General features: G+C 36.8%; 1 protein-coding gene across 1 annotated transcript in view; it reads right to left on the bottom strand.

The window, feature by feature from the left end:
• The window catches only part of ZNF280C (zinc finger protein 280C), a 54,502-nt gene extending 38,357 nt beyond the window's left edge, over nt 1-16,145 (bottom strand). The window contains exons 1-4 of the mRNA XM_019949367.3: nt 15,989-16,145; nt 6,909-6,954; nt 6,740-6,786; nt 2,378-2,524 (exon numbers count right to left, since the gene is read on the bottom strand). Of these exons, the coding sequence (XP_019804926.1) occupies nt 2,378-2,524; nt 6,740-6,770 (178 nt within the window). The 5' untranslated portion in view covers nt 6,771-6,786; nt 6,909-6,954; nt 15,989-16,145. The remainder of the gene's footprint in view (nt 1-2,377; nt 2,525-6,739; nt 6,787-6,908; nt 6,955-15,988) is intronic.
• Between the last annotated feature and the right edge of the window lie 374 nt (nt 16,146-16,519).

The following is a 16,519-nucleotide window of genomic DNA, read 5'->3' as shown; positions in this document are numbered from 1 at the left end:
ATTATCTGTACCGTTACTCTTGACTTCTGAAAGGGATACCATCAGAGACTGCAGACTAAATTGAATCTAGAGTTTACAAAAGTATCTCATATCTACCTACTACACCAAAAGTCAATTTGAGCCTGACATGACCTTCTTTCTGTATCAGTTTAATATTGCTCACTCGTATACCCATGTGAACCCATAACTTCTAGGTTATTGAGAAATCAAATGAAAATTTAGAAAACTGCTAATCAGGAGAAGATACAAAGCAGACCAAAAAATCCCATAAGACATCAAAAAATTTCCTTTTTCCCCTCCTAGTAGAAAAGAACCAGATCTCATAAAATAATTTTATAAAGGGTCACACAAAAGTAGGGTTTCTGACTAAGCACTACAGAAGTCTTCTAGGAGAAAAATCTGCTCATTCAAACAACCTGGTATTGTTTTTGTTCAGAAATTCAAGGTAAGTATTTACCCAAACCAGTAAAGAGCTATTCCTATAGTACTTTTTGGTGACTGCAGTGTATCAAACACAAGTTTTTATCCCCCCTCTTACAGTGGTTCTTTTTAAATATTTAGCTCATGTTCCATATGCTAAAATATTTTATGGCTCACACATAAAACATCAATAAAATCATTTAAATTCTGAGTTATTTAGAAAAGAAATTTCACTGGGGTCAATTTTCTTTCTGACAGAATCACTTAAAACTAATACAGGACTTTCTTGGTGGTGCAGTGGTTAAGAATCCGCCTGCCAATGCAGGGGATAAGGGTTTGAGCCCTGGTCCCGGAAGATCCCACATGCCGTGGAGCAACTAAGCCCGTGCGCCACAACTATGGAACCTGCACTCTAGAGCCCATGAGCCACAACTACTGAGTCTGTGTGCCACAACTACTGAAGCCCGCACACCTAGAGCCCGTGCTGCACAACAAGAGAAGCCACTGCAATGAGAAGCCTGTACACCGCAATGAAGAGTAGCCCCTGCTTGCTGCAACTAGAGAAAGCCCACACGCAGCAATGAAGACCCAATGCAGTCAAAAATAAATAAATTAATTTTAAAAAACGGATATTAAAAAAAATACTAATACACATTATTCTAGTTGAGTACTAGTCATCTATAACTGATATAAATCCAATGTGAACTGTCATGCTTTCAATAAGATGATTTGAATAATATTGAAATATGGCAATATTTCAGTATAAAAATAATCACAGTGACTAGGGAACATTAAGAGAATATTCTGTTCCTCTATCGGCAGCAAATATGCCAACATGCCTACTTCTTTGAAGTTGCACTCCACTTAGCATCTCTCAATTTGCCACAGGAAGTGATACCGAGAATTAAACTAAATTAAATTATTCTACCTTTTATAAAACTGAATAGAAGTGCTATTCTAAGTTCAGAGTCAAGAGAAGTAAGAACTAGGCTTTCAGAAAGTTACAAACTTTTCTCTAAACTACACTATTATGCACTGCCATAGTAAGTAAGAAAACACTGGTATGCTGACTACATTCTTTGGTAAATTCTCCTAGCTTAATAAAAGTAAGTATAATGAGAAAGAATCTGTTTCCTCATTCTCCACTGAAACTCAGTATGTTGTTCCTCTGCATTTTACACATTTCTGATTGGACATCATTAATATCTTCACTTTAACATTATAACAATGTCAAGTCTAATTACTCTACCAGAAATCCACAAAGGTACTGGACATATTCTCCTAGAAAGTGTGGATTAAGGATTAAGTGTGCTGACTGCCTGCATCATCCCAATATAGCAGCTGAAGATCAGGCCACTGTATATTCTTCATGAATATACAGTAATCAGGAGTTGCTGAAAGATGGGTGTGGCCAGAAGCTAATGGCCATGTTGGTACACAGACCAGCACCTTTTAATTTTTGTAGCCATGAATCAAGATGACTCTGATGAGGCACTTGCCTGGGTGTAAGAAACTCCATCAGAGACTAACACAAACTTATTTAGTAGTCTGATATTTTAAGCAAAGCATTCCAACACTTCCTTTTCCGGGTACATTTGGGCTTAAGGGAAAAAAAGAAAAATTAACAAATAAACAAGTAAATAGGCTACTTGGCTCCAATAAAATTATGATTTCTAATCTCAAAAGGCCTACAATGTTGTTAGGTAATCTTAACCTTTAGGTAATTTAGTTAACATTTTCCTTTTCTCTCATATGATATTTTTACCTCTCACATCTCCTTATTCAAGTCCCCAACCACATTCTCCCTCTGATTCTCACAAATTCTTATTGACCTCTATGCTCTCTCTCTCTCACCTCCAGCTCCTTATAGAGTAACAAGGACATATAAGACAGCCCCAGGTTTTCCATTAGAAGCAACATCTTATAAAACTTTGCTTCACTAAAAGTGAATGCTTACTTGAAATGGCTGGTTTTGAACTTTGTATCTCTCCAACAAAGATCAGCTCATCATCATCTTCATCCTCAATTCCTTCTACTTTCTTCTGCCATGGTTCCAGATCTTCTTCTTCACATTCCATGAACAGTTCTGCCATTTTGGAATTATCTAATTTTTCAAAAAGAGAGAATCAAATTTTATTTTTTAAATACGTTTTTTTGCAATACATAGTATGATATTTAAGATGTACTTTAATACTCTGATAGCAATTACTGAACTGATATTTGTCAGTAAATGGTAACAGCAGTATGAAACTTGGAACTCAACCTCTAATATCTAAACTAGTAAAATTAATCTAGCTAGATAGATAATGGATGACAGTAGTTATTTACAGTGGCTAATAAATGTTAGGAACAATCAAATCCAATCAAAGTGAGTTTCAGTTTTATGACTAGAATATGATTATATCCATGATAGGATTGTACCTATTATCTGAAAACCCCCCACAAACTTCTGTATTAACAAAAGGGAGATAAACTGAGAATAAGAAGCAACAGGTGGGAGATATGCTAGAAAAACTGAACCAGATTCAGGGATACCAGGCACAGGACAAGGCAGGGATGAAATGCTGGAACGAAAATAGGATAATTAAGTGAGGTTTATTCCATCCCAGAGCAGATTATGCATTTCTCACCTGAAGAAACTAAGTAAAGAACATACTGTGGATACCACCAGCCTACAAGTGCTGACCAATCACACAGAGCTACCAGGAAGCATTTTAGTGCCTCATTCTTAAATATGGATAGACACCCAATAAGCCCCAGAAATATGACTAAAATCTCCAATGTGAAAGACCAAAGTAATAAAATGGACCAAAAGATATTAAAGAAAGCACAGATAATACAGAGAACAAGAGAAAACATTAGAGACTGTAATTAGCATTTTTAAAGAGATAAGAATGTTATAAAAAGTAATATTCTCAAAGCAAAAAGATTAAAAATAAAATAGCCAAAATTCAGTAAAGAAAAATAAAATGCCAAAATTGAGTAAACAGCCCGTATGTGGAACTAAAAGTCAAAAAGTATACATATACTAAATAGAGAAGACAAGTTTGTTATAAAATCAATTTCAAAGGTACAACTCACGTAATAACGGCCCAGAAAAGAACAGAGAAAAAAGGGGATATAATCAAAGGAAAAATACAAGAAAAATTCCCAGTTCTAAAGGACATAAATCTCTAGATGGAAAGGATCCACCAGCACCTAGCACAATGATCAAGAAAAAAACCTACAGTAGATGGACAAATCATGAAATTTCAGAATGCTGGAAATAAAGAGAATATCCTAAAGTCTGAGAGAGAGAGAGAGAGAGAAGAAAGTTGGAATAATGATTTCAAAAGTCTTAGTAAAAATAATTTTCAATTTAGAATTCTATACCCAGCCAAGATTTTCGTCAAGCATGAAGTTACACATTCTTTCATCAAGAATAAAGATCCATGGGACTTCCCTGGCAGTGCAGTGGTTAAGAATCCGCCTGCCAATGCAAGGGACACAGGCTTGAGCCCTGGTCCGGGAAGATCCCACATGCCACGGAGCAAATAAGCCCGTGCACCACAACTACTGAGACTGCGTGCCACAACTACTGAAGCCAGTGTGCCTAGAGCCTGTGCTCCGCAATAAGAGAAGCCACCACAGTGAGAAGCCAGCGCACTGCAATGAAGCATAGCCCCGCTCGCCGTAACTAGAGAAAGCCCATGCACAGCAACAAAGACCCAACACAGCCAAAAATAAATAATGAATAAAATAAATAAAAACGCAACCTTTAAAAAGAAAAAAGAATAAAGACCAGCAACATCACACAAAATTTACCTCCCATTCACCCTTTCTATCTTAGGAAGACCCCCATCAAAATATGAGACTTAAGGAGGAAGACAGAATGCAGAAAACATGACATTCAACACAATACAAAGACAAAGGGAAGTCCCAGGACAATAGCCGTTCAACAGGTCTAGAGAGCAACCAGCCAGAGTAGAGACGACCATTACTCCCAGGAGGAATGTCTCTAGGAGACCACACACACACACACACACACACACACACACACACACTAACAATCAAATTGTTAGATTACCTGACAAGTTTTACCATATAGAAAATCAACTTAAGAGGCTACAGAAGGGTGTGAGAAGACTTGGTTATAAATTTTAATAAATGTATCAAATTTTAAAAACCAAAAAATTTAAATTGCTGGATATAAAAAAAAAAAGAAAAAGGAAATGTATCCATAATATATTATTACCATTGTATCAATACTATGCTCATCAGCAAACAATATTTGTTATAGTCATCACAATAAAAACATCAAATATGATTTAACCAAAAATTGAGATATAACTACATTGGGAGGTGCTTGGGGGTGGTGGTTAAGTGTACGAAAACTAAAATCCTCCTATTTCTTAATGGAAAAATCATTAGATAATGGCAAAAACTGATGATTCAAGAGACAGCAGTACATATTTCAAAAATTTAGAAATATGTAACTAATTATTAGAAAAACAGCTAAACTATTCAAAGTGGATGCCTTGAAAAAATAGGGAGTACGTAGGCCCAAAACACACGCACACCTCTCTCTTGCTTGCTCTCTTACTTTTCAAGAATCTGTGGGTATGCAACCTATAAATTTCTGATTGTCTTTTTTAAACTATGTATTATTTTTAAAAATGCACCCAAATTAAAATAATAGCAATGAAGATGGATATAAGTGGCACTAGATATATGGAGTAAGATGTGGATGGGGTAACAACTTTGAAAAAATAAAAAAACAAAATAATAGCTCTAGAGTTCTGGCTTAGACAATGATATCCTTTTTTTATTAGACAATGATATCTAAAATTTATCTTTTAAATTAAATAATTTCTAAAGGTAATTTTACTAGATTAAAACAATGTCATTTCTACTTTTGACTCAAAATTAAAAGGTACTATGTGAATATAATGATTTGGGGATGGCATACAAAAGAAACACGTTAATAAATTGGTGCTATTTTCTAACAAATTTTTAAAATGTAGTTTCCCCTTCTATACAAATAATTTCTTAGCATAGTGTTGTTTAATGCTTAGTAGTTCACCTACCATAAAAGAAAATAAAAAAATCTTCCACCCTCCCAAATGTAACCAATTTTAAGAACCTATCTCTTTTCTAAACCTTACTTAAAAAAATATATACAGAATGCTCTAAGTGAAATAATTAAGAGTGTAATTCATAGTTTAGCATTTGCATATTGTGTCCCTCAGAGCCCTCATTTGTACTGTTTTTTCCATCTAAAATACCCTTCCTCCTTACCTTATACTGTCCATATTATTCAAGTATAGTAGAAAGAGCATGGACTTGACATCAAATTGAATAGCTCAAATCTTCATTGCACCATTTCTAATGTAACTCTGGAGAAATTACTTGAATCTGTTTCCTCACCTAAAATATGGGTGTAATATCTACCTAATAGAAGTGGTAATGTAGATTTAGGGAAAAGCTATATAAGTATCTAACTTCAAGCAATACTCAACAAAATATTAATTCCCTACTCCTTCCCAACTCTTGGTTCAATTGTAACTCCTCGATAAACTATTAGACCCTGTTTTTCTTCCACCTTTTACTACACTGACAGCCTATGCCAGGCAACTCAGAATATACTATATATAATCTCAAACTGCTATTTCTTAATGTGTCTTAACTGTGCATGTCTAACTCCAAAGTAAGCTCCTTGAGAGTAAAGAACATATTTTCTTCTTCCTTTACATTTCCTTTTACACACAGTAGTCTACTGGATATGCAGTATGCACTTAACATATGGTAATCTAAGGGCTAAGGAACTAGGCAAAGTCAGGCAATGCCAAATTAAAAAAAATGAGAGACCCATGTATACTGATAATAAAGAAATTTATATCTACGTTAATACCATGGTCCTAATGCCATGTTGATACATAGGTCTTCCTCATTCTTTTTAACTGGGTACCGACACTGTCAATATATTCAAGATAGATGGTTGAGTAAAAAATTGTAAGGGCACATAATAGCATATATAGTATGATCTTATTTAGAAATAATTTATTTTTTGTCTATGCATAGAAAAAAGTCTGTGATTATGTATACCAACCCAATAATAGTAGTTATCTCTGGAAATGAGGAAGAAACACTTCATTTCTACTTTACTGACATTTTTATTGTATGTATTTCTTTTATACTATGGTATTACTTTAATAAATTTAAGTGTTTTTGTGTGTTTTTTTAACGTGCCCACCTCTGTCTCTCTCACCTTTCCTCATGAAGTAAGGTTATCAGTACAAGACCCAAGTACACTAGTATCACTTGCAGCAGCAATACTTACTTTTTGGTTGAAAAGGGTTGTCGTTGTCCATCAAGTTGCAGAGTCACCTATGCATTAACACATGACATCAATCAATTTTATGAGTCACTTTAAGTAACACCAAATATACTGAAACATGATACTTGGGATTCAGAAATCTTGGGTCTAATTTCAATCTCCAGAAACTCACCATGTGACTCCAGACAAGGTAGCAAGGTAGCTCTTAGTTTTCTGCCCTATAAAATAAAGATACTTACTATTAGGGTGGATTTATTAAATTAAATGTACACACATTAAATATTTTTCTCTACAAAAAGTTTACCTTTTGAGTTTGATATACACATGCTACTCACTTTCCATAATTGGTTCATTCCTGAATGAATGCAAATTTTGTAAATAAAATGTTGAATGTAATAAGCATTTATTATTTGAAGAAATCTGAAACTATTAAACTACAAATAATTTTTGAAAGACACCCTTCTGTAAATGAGTAATCAACCTGTAATACATGCCTTAGTAAATCTGAATTTTGAAATGCTAAGTAACATTGACCTTTAACTGTTGCTCTTTACATTTCAGAAATAAATTAATATTATAAAAAAACACATTCAAAGAAATTTTTAGGTTTTGTTTCTTATCAACGCTAACTGAAAGGAACAGAAAATTAGTTGGATACACTTTATCATAGATTAACTCATTAAAAATAATTACTCATTGCCTCTGTACTCAATGTAATGTGCTCAGTTCTAGGGAAAAAATTAAGATGAATAAATCATAGTCCTTGCCTTCAGAAGTTTACAATCTAATGTCTACGTTTCTTTGGGCTTTTTAAAAAGCTGTAACATTAAACATTTTCAGAAAAACATTTAAATTGCTTTCTTTAAAACAGGAATTTCTGTTCTGAATTCTCATGCACATACACATTTTTTTACATACAAGATAAACATGCTTAAAAAACTATTTCAGCTATTTTAAAAAGTTAAAACTTAAACATCAATACTCTAAAGTATTAAGATAAATAGAGTTAACCGAGTTTCCACATTTGTCATAATCCTCAGAGTAGCAAAAGCAAGCTTTCTTGCTTTTTCCAATTCCAAATCATTTAGACTGAATTAGGTCAAAGGAAAAAAACGACTTTAACTCCAGAAGAACTTACTGGTATAAATGTTTGAATTACTATTACAAGAATCTAGTGAATTCTGTACTTAAGTAAATTCCCCTATTTCTGAGGTTTGGCTAATTAAAACCTCTGAACTTAATTATCTGAATAGTTATTGCTTGTCCCTAAACGAGAATTAAGGTAATGCATATGTCAAGTAGATAAATACACAACAATTCTTGCTCAGCATTAAGGACCTACTGCTACGAAGAATATAGAACATTTTTTAAGTCACAACTGTACAGCATTTGAGACTCATATAGAATCCTTTTATTAAATGATCATATACAATATCTATTGGTACAAATACCCTAAATTGGTACTAAATGTACGAGTAGTCTATATAAACAAGTCATATCCACTGCCCATGACTACAGCAGTACCTTTTGAGGCTGATAGCAGCCACCAAGGAGCCTCAGTTGGTACATTCATAAACACTCTCAGATGCCATTAGATCCATAACTTCAGTCTAAAGCTGTGCTATCCAATAAGGTAGTTGAGCCCCCCCAAAACTAACAGTTTTGGTGGCAAGGCAAGGAATTCCATGGGACATTAAATCATCTGTTAGAGAAATGGAATATCTAGCAAAATATGCAAGAAGTAGCTTAGAATCCCTGTAAGGGCAACTCCAAAGGGTCTCTAGGTTCTGCAACTCAGAGTTGGCACCAAAATAAGCGGAAAAGAACTCTCCACCTCAGCTACTGACAAGTAACTGACTAATTCCAAGTAACTGACTAATGAAAGACCTCCTCCAGCACAACCCATTCAGTTTTTGGAGACTGCATGTATAAATAATTATAATTTACATACATATATTTTGTTTCAGCTTTTATACATCTAAAATTCAACTATCTTTTAAGAGTTAATTCTACAAAAATTAAAAAAAACATTAGTGGATTAAAATAGTTACAATAGTAAATTGTATGTTATGTGTATTTTACCACAAAATAAAATATTTTAAAAAGTAATAGATACAATTTCACACCCACTAGGATGGTTATAACCAAAAAGACAAACAATAACAAGTGCTGGCAAGGATACGGAGAAATTGGAACCCACATACACTGCTGGTAGGAGTATAAAATGGTGCAGACACTGTGGAAAACACTTTGGCAATTCCTCGCAAACTTAAAGTTACCATATGACCCAGCAATTCCACTCCTAGCAAGAGAGAATTGAACACGTATGTGTACACAAAAACTTGTAGATGAAAGTTCATAGAAGTATTATTGATAATAGCAAAAAGTAAACAACCCAGGGCTTCCCTGGTGGCGCAGTGGTTGAGAGTCCGCCTGCCGATGCAGGGGACACGGGTTCGTGCCCCGGTCTGGGAAGATCCCACATGCCGCGGAGCGGCTGGGCCCGTGAGCCATGGCTGCTGAGCCTGCGCGTCCAGAGCCTGTGCTCTGCAACAGGAGAGGCCACAGCAGTGAGAGGCCCGCATACCGCAAAAAAAAAAAAAAAAAAAGTAAACAACCCAAATGCCTGATTAATGGAGAAACAAAATGTGATATATCTATACAATGGAATAATATTGTCATAGAAAGGAATGAAGTACTGATATATACTACCAAATGGATGGATGGACCGACCTTGAGAACATTATACTAAATAAAAGAAACCAGTCAAAAAGACCACATATTGTATGATTTCATTTATAGGAAATGTCCAGAAATGGCATATCCATAAAGGCAGAAAATAGAGTAGTGGCTGCTTAGGGCTGGGAGGGTTGGGGGGAAAATAAGGAGTGACTTCTAATGGGTATGGGGTTTCTTTATGGGGTGATTAAAAAAATGTTTTTTTGTTTTTTTTAAAAAATAAATTTATTTATTTATTTATGGCTGCACATGGGCTTTCTCTAGTTGCGGTGAGTGGGGGCTACTCTTTGTTGTGGTGTGCAGGCTTCTCACTGCGGTGGCTTCTCTTGCTGCAGAGCTCGGGCTCTAGGCGCTTGGGCTTTCAGTAGTTGTGGCTCATGGGCTCTAGAGCACAGGCTCAGTAGCTGTGGTGCACAGGCTTAGCTGCTCCGTGGCATGTGGGATCTTCCCGGACCAGGGCTCGAACCTGTGTCCCCTGCATTGGCAGGCAGATTCTTAGCCACTGCACCACCAGGGAAGTCCGAAAATGTTTTAAAATTGATTGTGGTGATGGGTGCACAACACTGTGAATGTACTAAAATCACTGAATTGTACATTGAATGGGTGAATTGTATGTTATGTGAATTATAGCTCAATAAAGCTGTTAAGCATATAATAAGCTGGTAGGATATAAGCCTGGTGGTGATGGAAGTCCCTATGTGGAGAAAGACTACCTAAGAAAGACGCCAACAAAGAGAATAGCAAAACCATAAGATTATGGAGTAGAGAAAAAGAGGGTAGGACACGGAGACATTCAAGTTCTTTTGCTACCATTTAAACACCTAAGCCATGCTTGGAGGCAAAGTACCTACTAGAACTTTTCAGTTAAGAGAGGGAATAATTGTTCATTTCTGGTCAACTACTTTGAGTTAAGTTTCTGGTACTTACATTCAATTCAAGATTAATAATACACTTTCCAACAAATTACCCCAACATTTTTGAAACTAACAGACCTCTGGGAAAATACTTATATTCCAGATGGTACAAGAAAGCTCTAAAACAATACATTGTTTTGCTATCTAAAATATTAACATAAGCATACTCCAAGGATCATCTGAATGACTACCTTAAAACGAAGCTCAGTTACATAATTTCAGTACTCACATTTTTAAAAACTGAGATATAACTGACATACATTATATTAGTTTCAGGTGTACAACACAATGATTTGATATATGTGCATATGCAAAATTATCACCACAGTAAGTCTAGTTAACATCCATCACCACATATAGTTACAATTTTTTTTCTTGTGATGAGAACTTTTAAGCTCTACTCTCTTAGCAACCTTCAAATATACAATAGTCTTATTAACTGTAGTCACCACACTGTATTACATCCCCAGGACTTACAACTGGAAGCTTGTACCTTTTGACCACGTTCACCCAATTTTGTCCCCCCTCCCCCAACCACCAATCTGTTCTCTGTATCTATGAGGGGTGTGTGTGTGTGTGTGTGTGTGTGTGTGTGTGTGTGTGTGTTTAAAGATTCCACATACCAGTGAGATTATATGTTATTTGTCTTTCTTTGTCTGGCTTAGCATAATGCCCTAAAGGTCCATCCATGTTGTCGCAAATGGCAGGATTTCCTTCTTTTTTATGGCTGAATAGTATTCCACATTTTCTTTATTTGTTCATCCAAAGATGGACACTTAGGTTCTCCCATGTCTTGGCTATTACAATAATATTATAACATTGTATTACAATAATGCTGCAATGAACATGGGAGTGCAGATATCTTTTTGAGTTAGTGTTTTTGTTTCCTCTGGATAAATACTCAGAAGAGGAACTGTTGGATCATACCAGTACTCATTTTTTTGTCTGTATTTACTACTGCATTGTCATCAAGTACTATCACTTTTACTGCTGCTGGCTAATAATAAAAGAACAGAGGGAGGGAATATCTAAATGATGCATTTATACTAAATGCAAGGAAAATGACAGTATTTATGGTTAGCTAGAGAAATGAAGGTATTGAAAACGTTTAAACAGAAAAATCTTGCTACTGTTTAGACAGATATGAATCATGGATATGAAAAACTCAAAAAAGTAGTGACTTTGTTTCACCAAAATACATTATTCAATGTATTAAAGTTGATTCGAATGGCATTGATTTTGCAGTTTTGATTATTTTGTTTTATGATTGTACAAGAACTCGAATAATATTTAAACATTTTAAGTAAGAGGGTGTCTGTGAAAATGTTTTCCTTATAATAGGAATTAATTGGTACTGTACTCAAATCCAAGAAACACTGGATTATACCTTGGTTTCTTAGACAATTTCACTGGCACCTAAACAATTCAAACTCTCAAACCAGGTTTTGGGAATAAATCACATATAATTTAGAAGGAAAATATAGACTCATCATCTTTTCTTTGTCCAAGAAGCTTTTATATTGTGGAAATGATTTATTTTTTTGAAAGCCTGAACACACGAAGTCCAGGTACATTTTGGGCAGATTTTTAATAACTCTACTATTTCCCCCCTAATTTAAGTTCTCAACTTTTGTCTGTTGACTTTCATACTTCATCTATATGTAGAAAATAGCTAGTTGACGCTAAGGTTTAAAATTCATTAGCATAATACTTTGCAAAGATTGTCTATATTTTAAAACATTTTAAAATTAGCTCTTGGGATGGACCACCCCTCTAATAAAATTTACTTTCTGCAAAGTAATTTTTAGATCATATTCAGGGTAAAGATTTTATCTATAAGATGTTTTTATTGTAATTGATATGTAAAAGATATAACCTGGAGAAAAGACAAATGCATAATTGGCCTTTCAAAGACGAACTATATAATAAATGTTTTAATAAGTTTCCTAAGCTATTCTTTAAAAAAATTATTTATTTATTTGGTTGCACCATCTCTTAGTTGCGGCAGGTGGGCTCTTTAGTTGCAGCACGTGAACTCTTAGTTGCAGCATGCAGGTGGGATCTAGTTTCCTGACCAGGGGTCGAACCAGGCCCCCTGCATTGGGAGCACAGAGTCTTAACCACTGTGCCACCAGGGAAGTCCCTTTCATAAGATATTCTATAATCATTAATTCCTAAAGTAACTTCAGGGAGTATATATTCTTAATTAATTCACATTTTAGAGAAGTAAAACTGATCCACTGGGAAAATATCAAGTAAAAATATGGAGCACAATTATGGGAATACTGGACATAGGGGCTGAATGACTGAGTGGGAATTTGAAGTCTACCACTTTCTGGTTGCCAAACCTATAGGATATTTAACTGGCCTCTTTGAACTTAGTTTTTCTATCTGTAAAATGAAAACAGTAATACCTTCCTTGCAGCACTACTGGAAGGTTAAATGAAGCACATGAAAAATTACTGTACAATACTTTGCATTATTTTGCTCAACTTTTCCTTCTTTACTGAAAATCATACAAGTTGATGAATATAAGCACTAAAAAGAAACAAAATTCTAGTTCATGTATAGAACTGTTAAATACTGTCACAAATAAAGAACACCAGATCAGCAGTTCTCAAACTTTTTTGGGCTCAGGTCCACTCTTCATTCTTAAAACTTATTGAGAACCCCAATGAGCCTTCTGTTTATGTGGATTATATCTATTGATACTTACCATATTAGAAATTGAAACTGAGAAAAAATTTAATATATATTAATTTACTTAAAGTAATAATAATCCCATTACATGTCCATATAAATATTTTTTAATTAAAATAACCAATTTCAAAAACAAAAAATTTAAGAAGAATGACAATGATTTACATTTTTGCAAATGTCTTTAATATCTGTCTTAACAAAAGACAAGTGGAGGGCTTCCCTGGTGGCGCAGTGGTTGAGAGTCCACCTGCTGATGCAGGGGACACAGGCTCGTGCCCGGTCCGTGCCTGGTCCGGGAAGATCCCACATGCCACGGAGCGGCTGGGCCCGTGAGCCATGGCCGCTGGGCCTGCGTGTCCGGAGCCTGTGCTCCGCAACGGGAGAGGCCACAACAGTAAGAGGCCCGCGCAAAAAAAAAAAAAAACCAAAAAAAACAGTGAGAGGCCCGCGCAAGTGGATTCTTTTATCAGCTTCTGGAATGTATCTTTTGTTCTTCTAAGTATATACAAAGACGTACACCATGTCTAAACACTTATTAAATACCTAATAAAACTGGTTTCACTATTTCTTTATTCTTATGTAAATTATTTCTAAAATGACTTATAAAAGATGAAATAAAAATTGTCCATTGGACCCAGATGGTACATAGGGATGACTACTTTTCCTGATATACTATTATTTAAAACACTCCTTAAAAGAAAACTGCTTTGCAGTGAATGAATTTCAAAAGTCTAGACACATGTTTGATACAAATTACTGAGTAAAACAAGTCTTCTGGGGTCATTATTTAAAACAACCTGACTGAAAATCATATATATTTTAAGTCCTTCTCTGAAGCAAGAAGAAAAAATATTCAGGGCTACGTATTTAATTAGTGAATATGTCAAATATTTCTGATCTTTGAAAAGTCACTTTTGAAATAAAATACATTTTCAATATAAATTTCCAATACCCTATCTGTCACTAAAACTATGGGTTACTTTCTATTCACAAAAATTGCTATTCATTTAGGTATTGCCCCTGTCCAACTGGTATAACAAGAACGACAGAAAAATTTCGGTATGGATCTAAATGTCCTCTTGAATAAAGAAAACAAATTGGATAGAAGAGGAGGTACAGAATTATATATCCTTTCCCCTTACTCTCCTCTTCCACTAAGAAAGCTGATGCTGAGAAGTAAAACCCTGGGCTGAAAAAATCAGATTGGACTAGAAAACTTAACTGGGGAAAAGGGGTTGAAGAGAAGAAGCTGAAATTTGGATCCCTTCAACGTAGAACTTTTTTCAACTTTTCAACATGCTTGGAAATAATAACAATATTATTTAAATACTAAAAAAGTTGAAAAGATACGAAGTCTTTAAAAAATATTTTACTGAAGTATAGTTGATTTACAATGTTGTGTTGATATGAAGTCTTAAATATTTTAAATATAAAGGAAAAGAGAATTGAAAAGTGTTACTTATATATTTTAGGTGAGTCTCCATGCTTATTCTCCTTGACCACCTCACTCTCATAAAAAATGGATCACAATATAGTGAATTAAGCACTGGGTGAGGAGTCAGAAGACCTAGGTTCGAGAATTGGTTCTATCACTCCTAGCCACATGACCTCGGTAAAGTCTCCTCCTTGAGGTTGTTTCCTCACCTTCTAAACAGTTCTATCAACACCCCACAGCCCATCTCAAAAGAGGTGATAGCCATGAAATATACAAATGCAAGATACAACTGCAGTGGGACTTGTACAAATGTTAAAACATCAAGGGCACACAGCCTTAATTTTATAAGCAACCCAGTGTCTTCATAGGCTTAGTAAAGCTTCTGCTTAAGGAGACAGTTTGAGTTTTCACTGTAACCCCCCAAAGCAAGACACATCACAAATGCTAAGACCAGACCTCTGTAGTTAAAACTCTACTTCTTGGTTTTAATTTTATGTTTAATGGCACTAAAAGGCATTAAAAATCACAGTTCAAACCTGAAAATAATAAAAGCAAAATTTAAGTTCACAGATTAAAAAATCTTTGCAAACAAAGAGAACTCCTTGGATGTAGACCTCCTGTGCTTGTAGAAGCTGGTTCACTTGACATTTTCTGCTCTGATTTCTCCTTTTTTAAAAAAAGCATTAAAACTTGGGATGAGTTAAGAGGAACTCCCTCCGTGTCTAGAGAAGGATAAAACCTCAGAATGAGATAATTTTTTCCGTCTCATTAAGTAAAACCTGCAAAGATCACTGTTAAAAAACTGTGTCTCTAACTCCACGTTTCTCCTCAGGGCTCTTCTCTAGACAATAACGGAATGGAGCACGATTTCTATGACGGAGGAGCGAAGTCCCTTTGGCAAGAACAAGGGTGTGAGCATTGAATGACCAGTAACCTGGGTGGGGGGGAATCAGGACAGAAAGGAGGGGCCCAAGAGACCAGAAAGTTCGGAACCCTCTCTGGTCTCTATTCCCATGACTGAAGAGCCGTGGGGATGGGCGGGTCTCGCCAAACATTGGCATCATATATACAAAAGACCAAAGGGAGTTGCCTCCAGAAAGAAAAGCCAAAACCAGGCTGGGACCGACCGACACATAGGCCCCGGAAGGTGAGGAGGCAGCAGTGGCAACCGAGTGACCCCGGCCCTCAGGCCGCCAAACGCTGCCGCCAAGCAGCTACCTTTCCGAGATGCCTCCCCCCGCCGGACTGGTGCAAGATGGTGGCCCACCCGCCACCGCGCCGCCAAGTCCGTCCCCTCCCCCGCGCCCTGGGCCATCCTGGCAACGCACGCCAGCATTCAGACCCTCGACCTGCAGTCCTCACGGCCGGGCCACCTCAGCTGCCCTCAGAGTACGGTGGCCATAGCCTCGCGGGAGAGCCCCTGCCTGCTTCCGCGCGGCGCAGGCGGGGGCGGGGGACACTTACCGCGAGCGGAGCAGGTCGGCCTGACTGGGACTCGGAGGAGGAGAAAGAGGAGGAGGAAAGGGAGGAGCGTGAAAACATTAGGCGGCGTCCACAGCCACAGCCTGGGGCGACTCTCAGCGCGGAATAAGCACCTCAGAAGAGGGTAGAAGTATATAACTACGCGCGCTGACTCATGGGTAGACGCCAGCTTCTCCCCCGCCCCCCAAACATCCGGGTTTCTTTTCTAACTGACCAGGGAGGGCGGGCGCGGACATGTGCGTGGCCTTACACATTCTCGAAGGCAGCGGTGCTCTGCCTGCGGGTGGTGGGCTGTGGGCCGCATTCCGCGGGTCAGGGCGAGGGTCTGGGCTGATGCCTATCTCCTCGGCCAGACCACTGTCTAGCCCGTGTTGCAATCCCGAAATCAGGGCTACACATGAAATGTGAGCACATGGAAACGTGAATTCTGGGTCCTCCCAGTGTGTAAGGGCTAGAAGGACCAATTAAAAAAAGAATACTGTACCCAACAGGTGAAGACATAAATCAGATGAG

Source organism: Tursiops truncatus, chromosome X (assembly GCF_011762595.2).
Source record: "Tursiops truncatus isolate mTurTru1 chromosome X, mTurTru1.mat.Y, whole genome shotgun sequence".
NCBI classification, from domain to species: Eukaryota; Metazoa; Chordata; class Mammalia; order Artiodactyla; family Delphinidae; genus Tursiops; species Tursiops truncatus.
The sequence above is the reverse complement of the archived record's forward strand: the minus strand, read 5'-3'. Positions and strand labels throughout refer to the sequence as shown.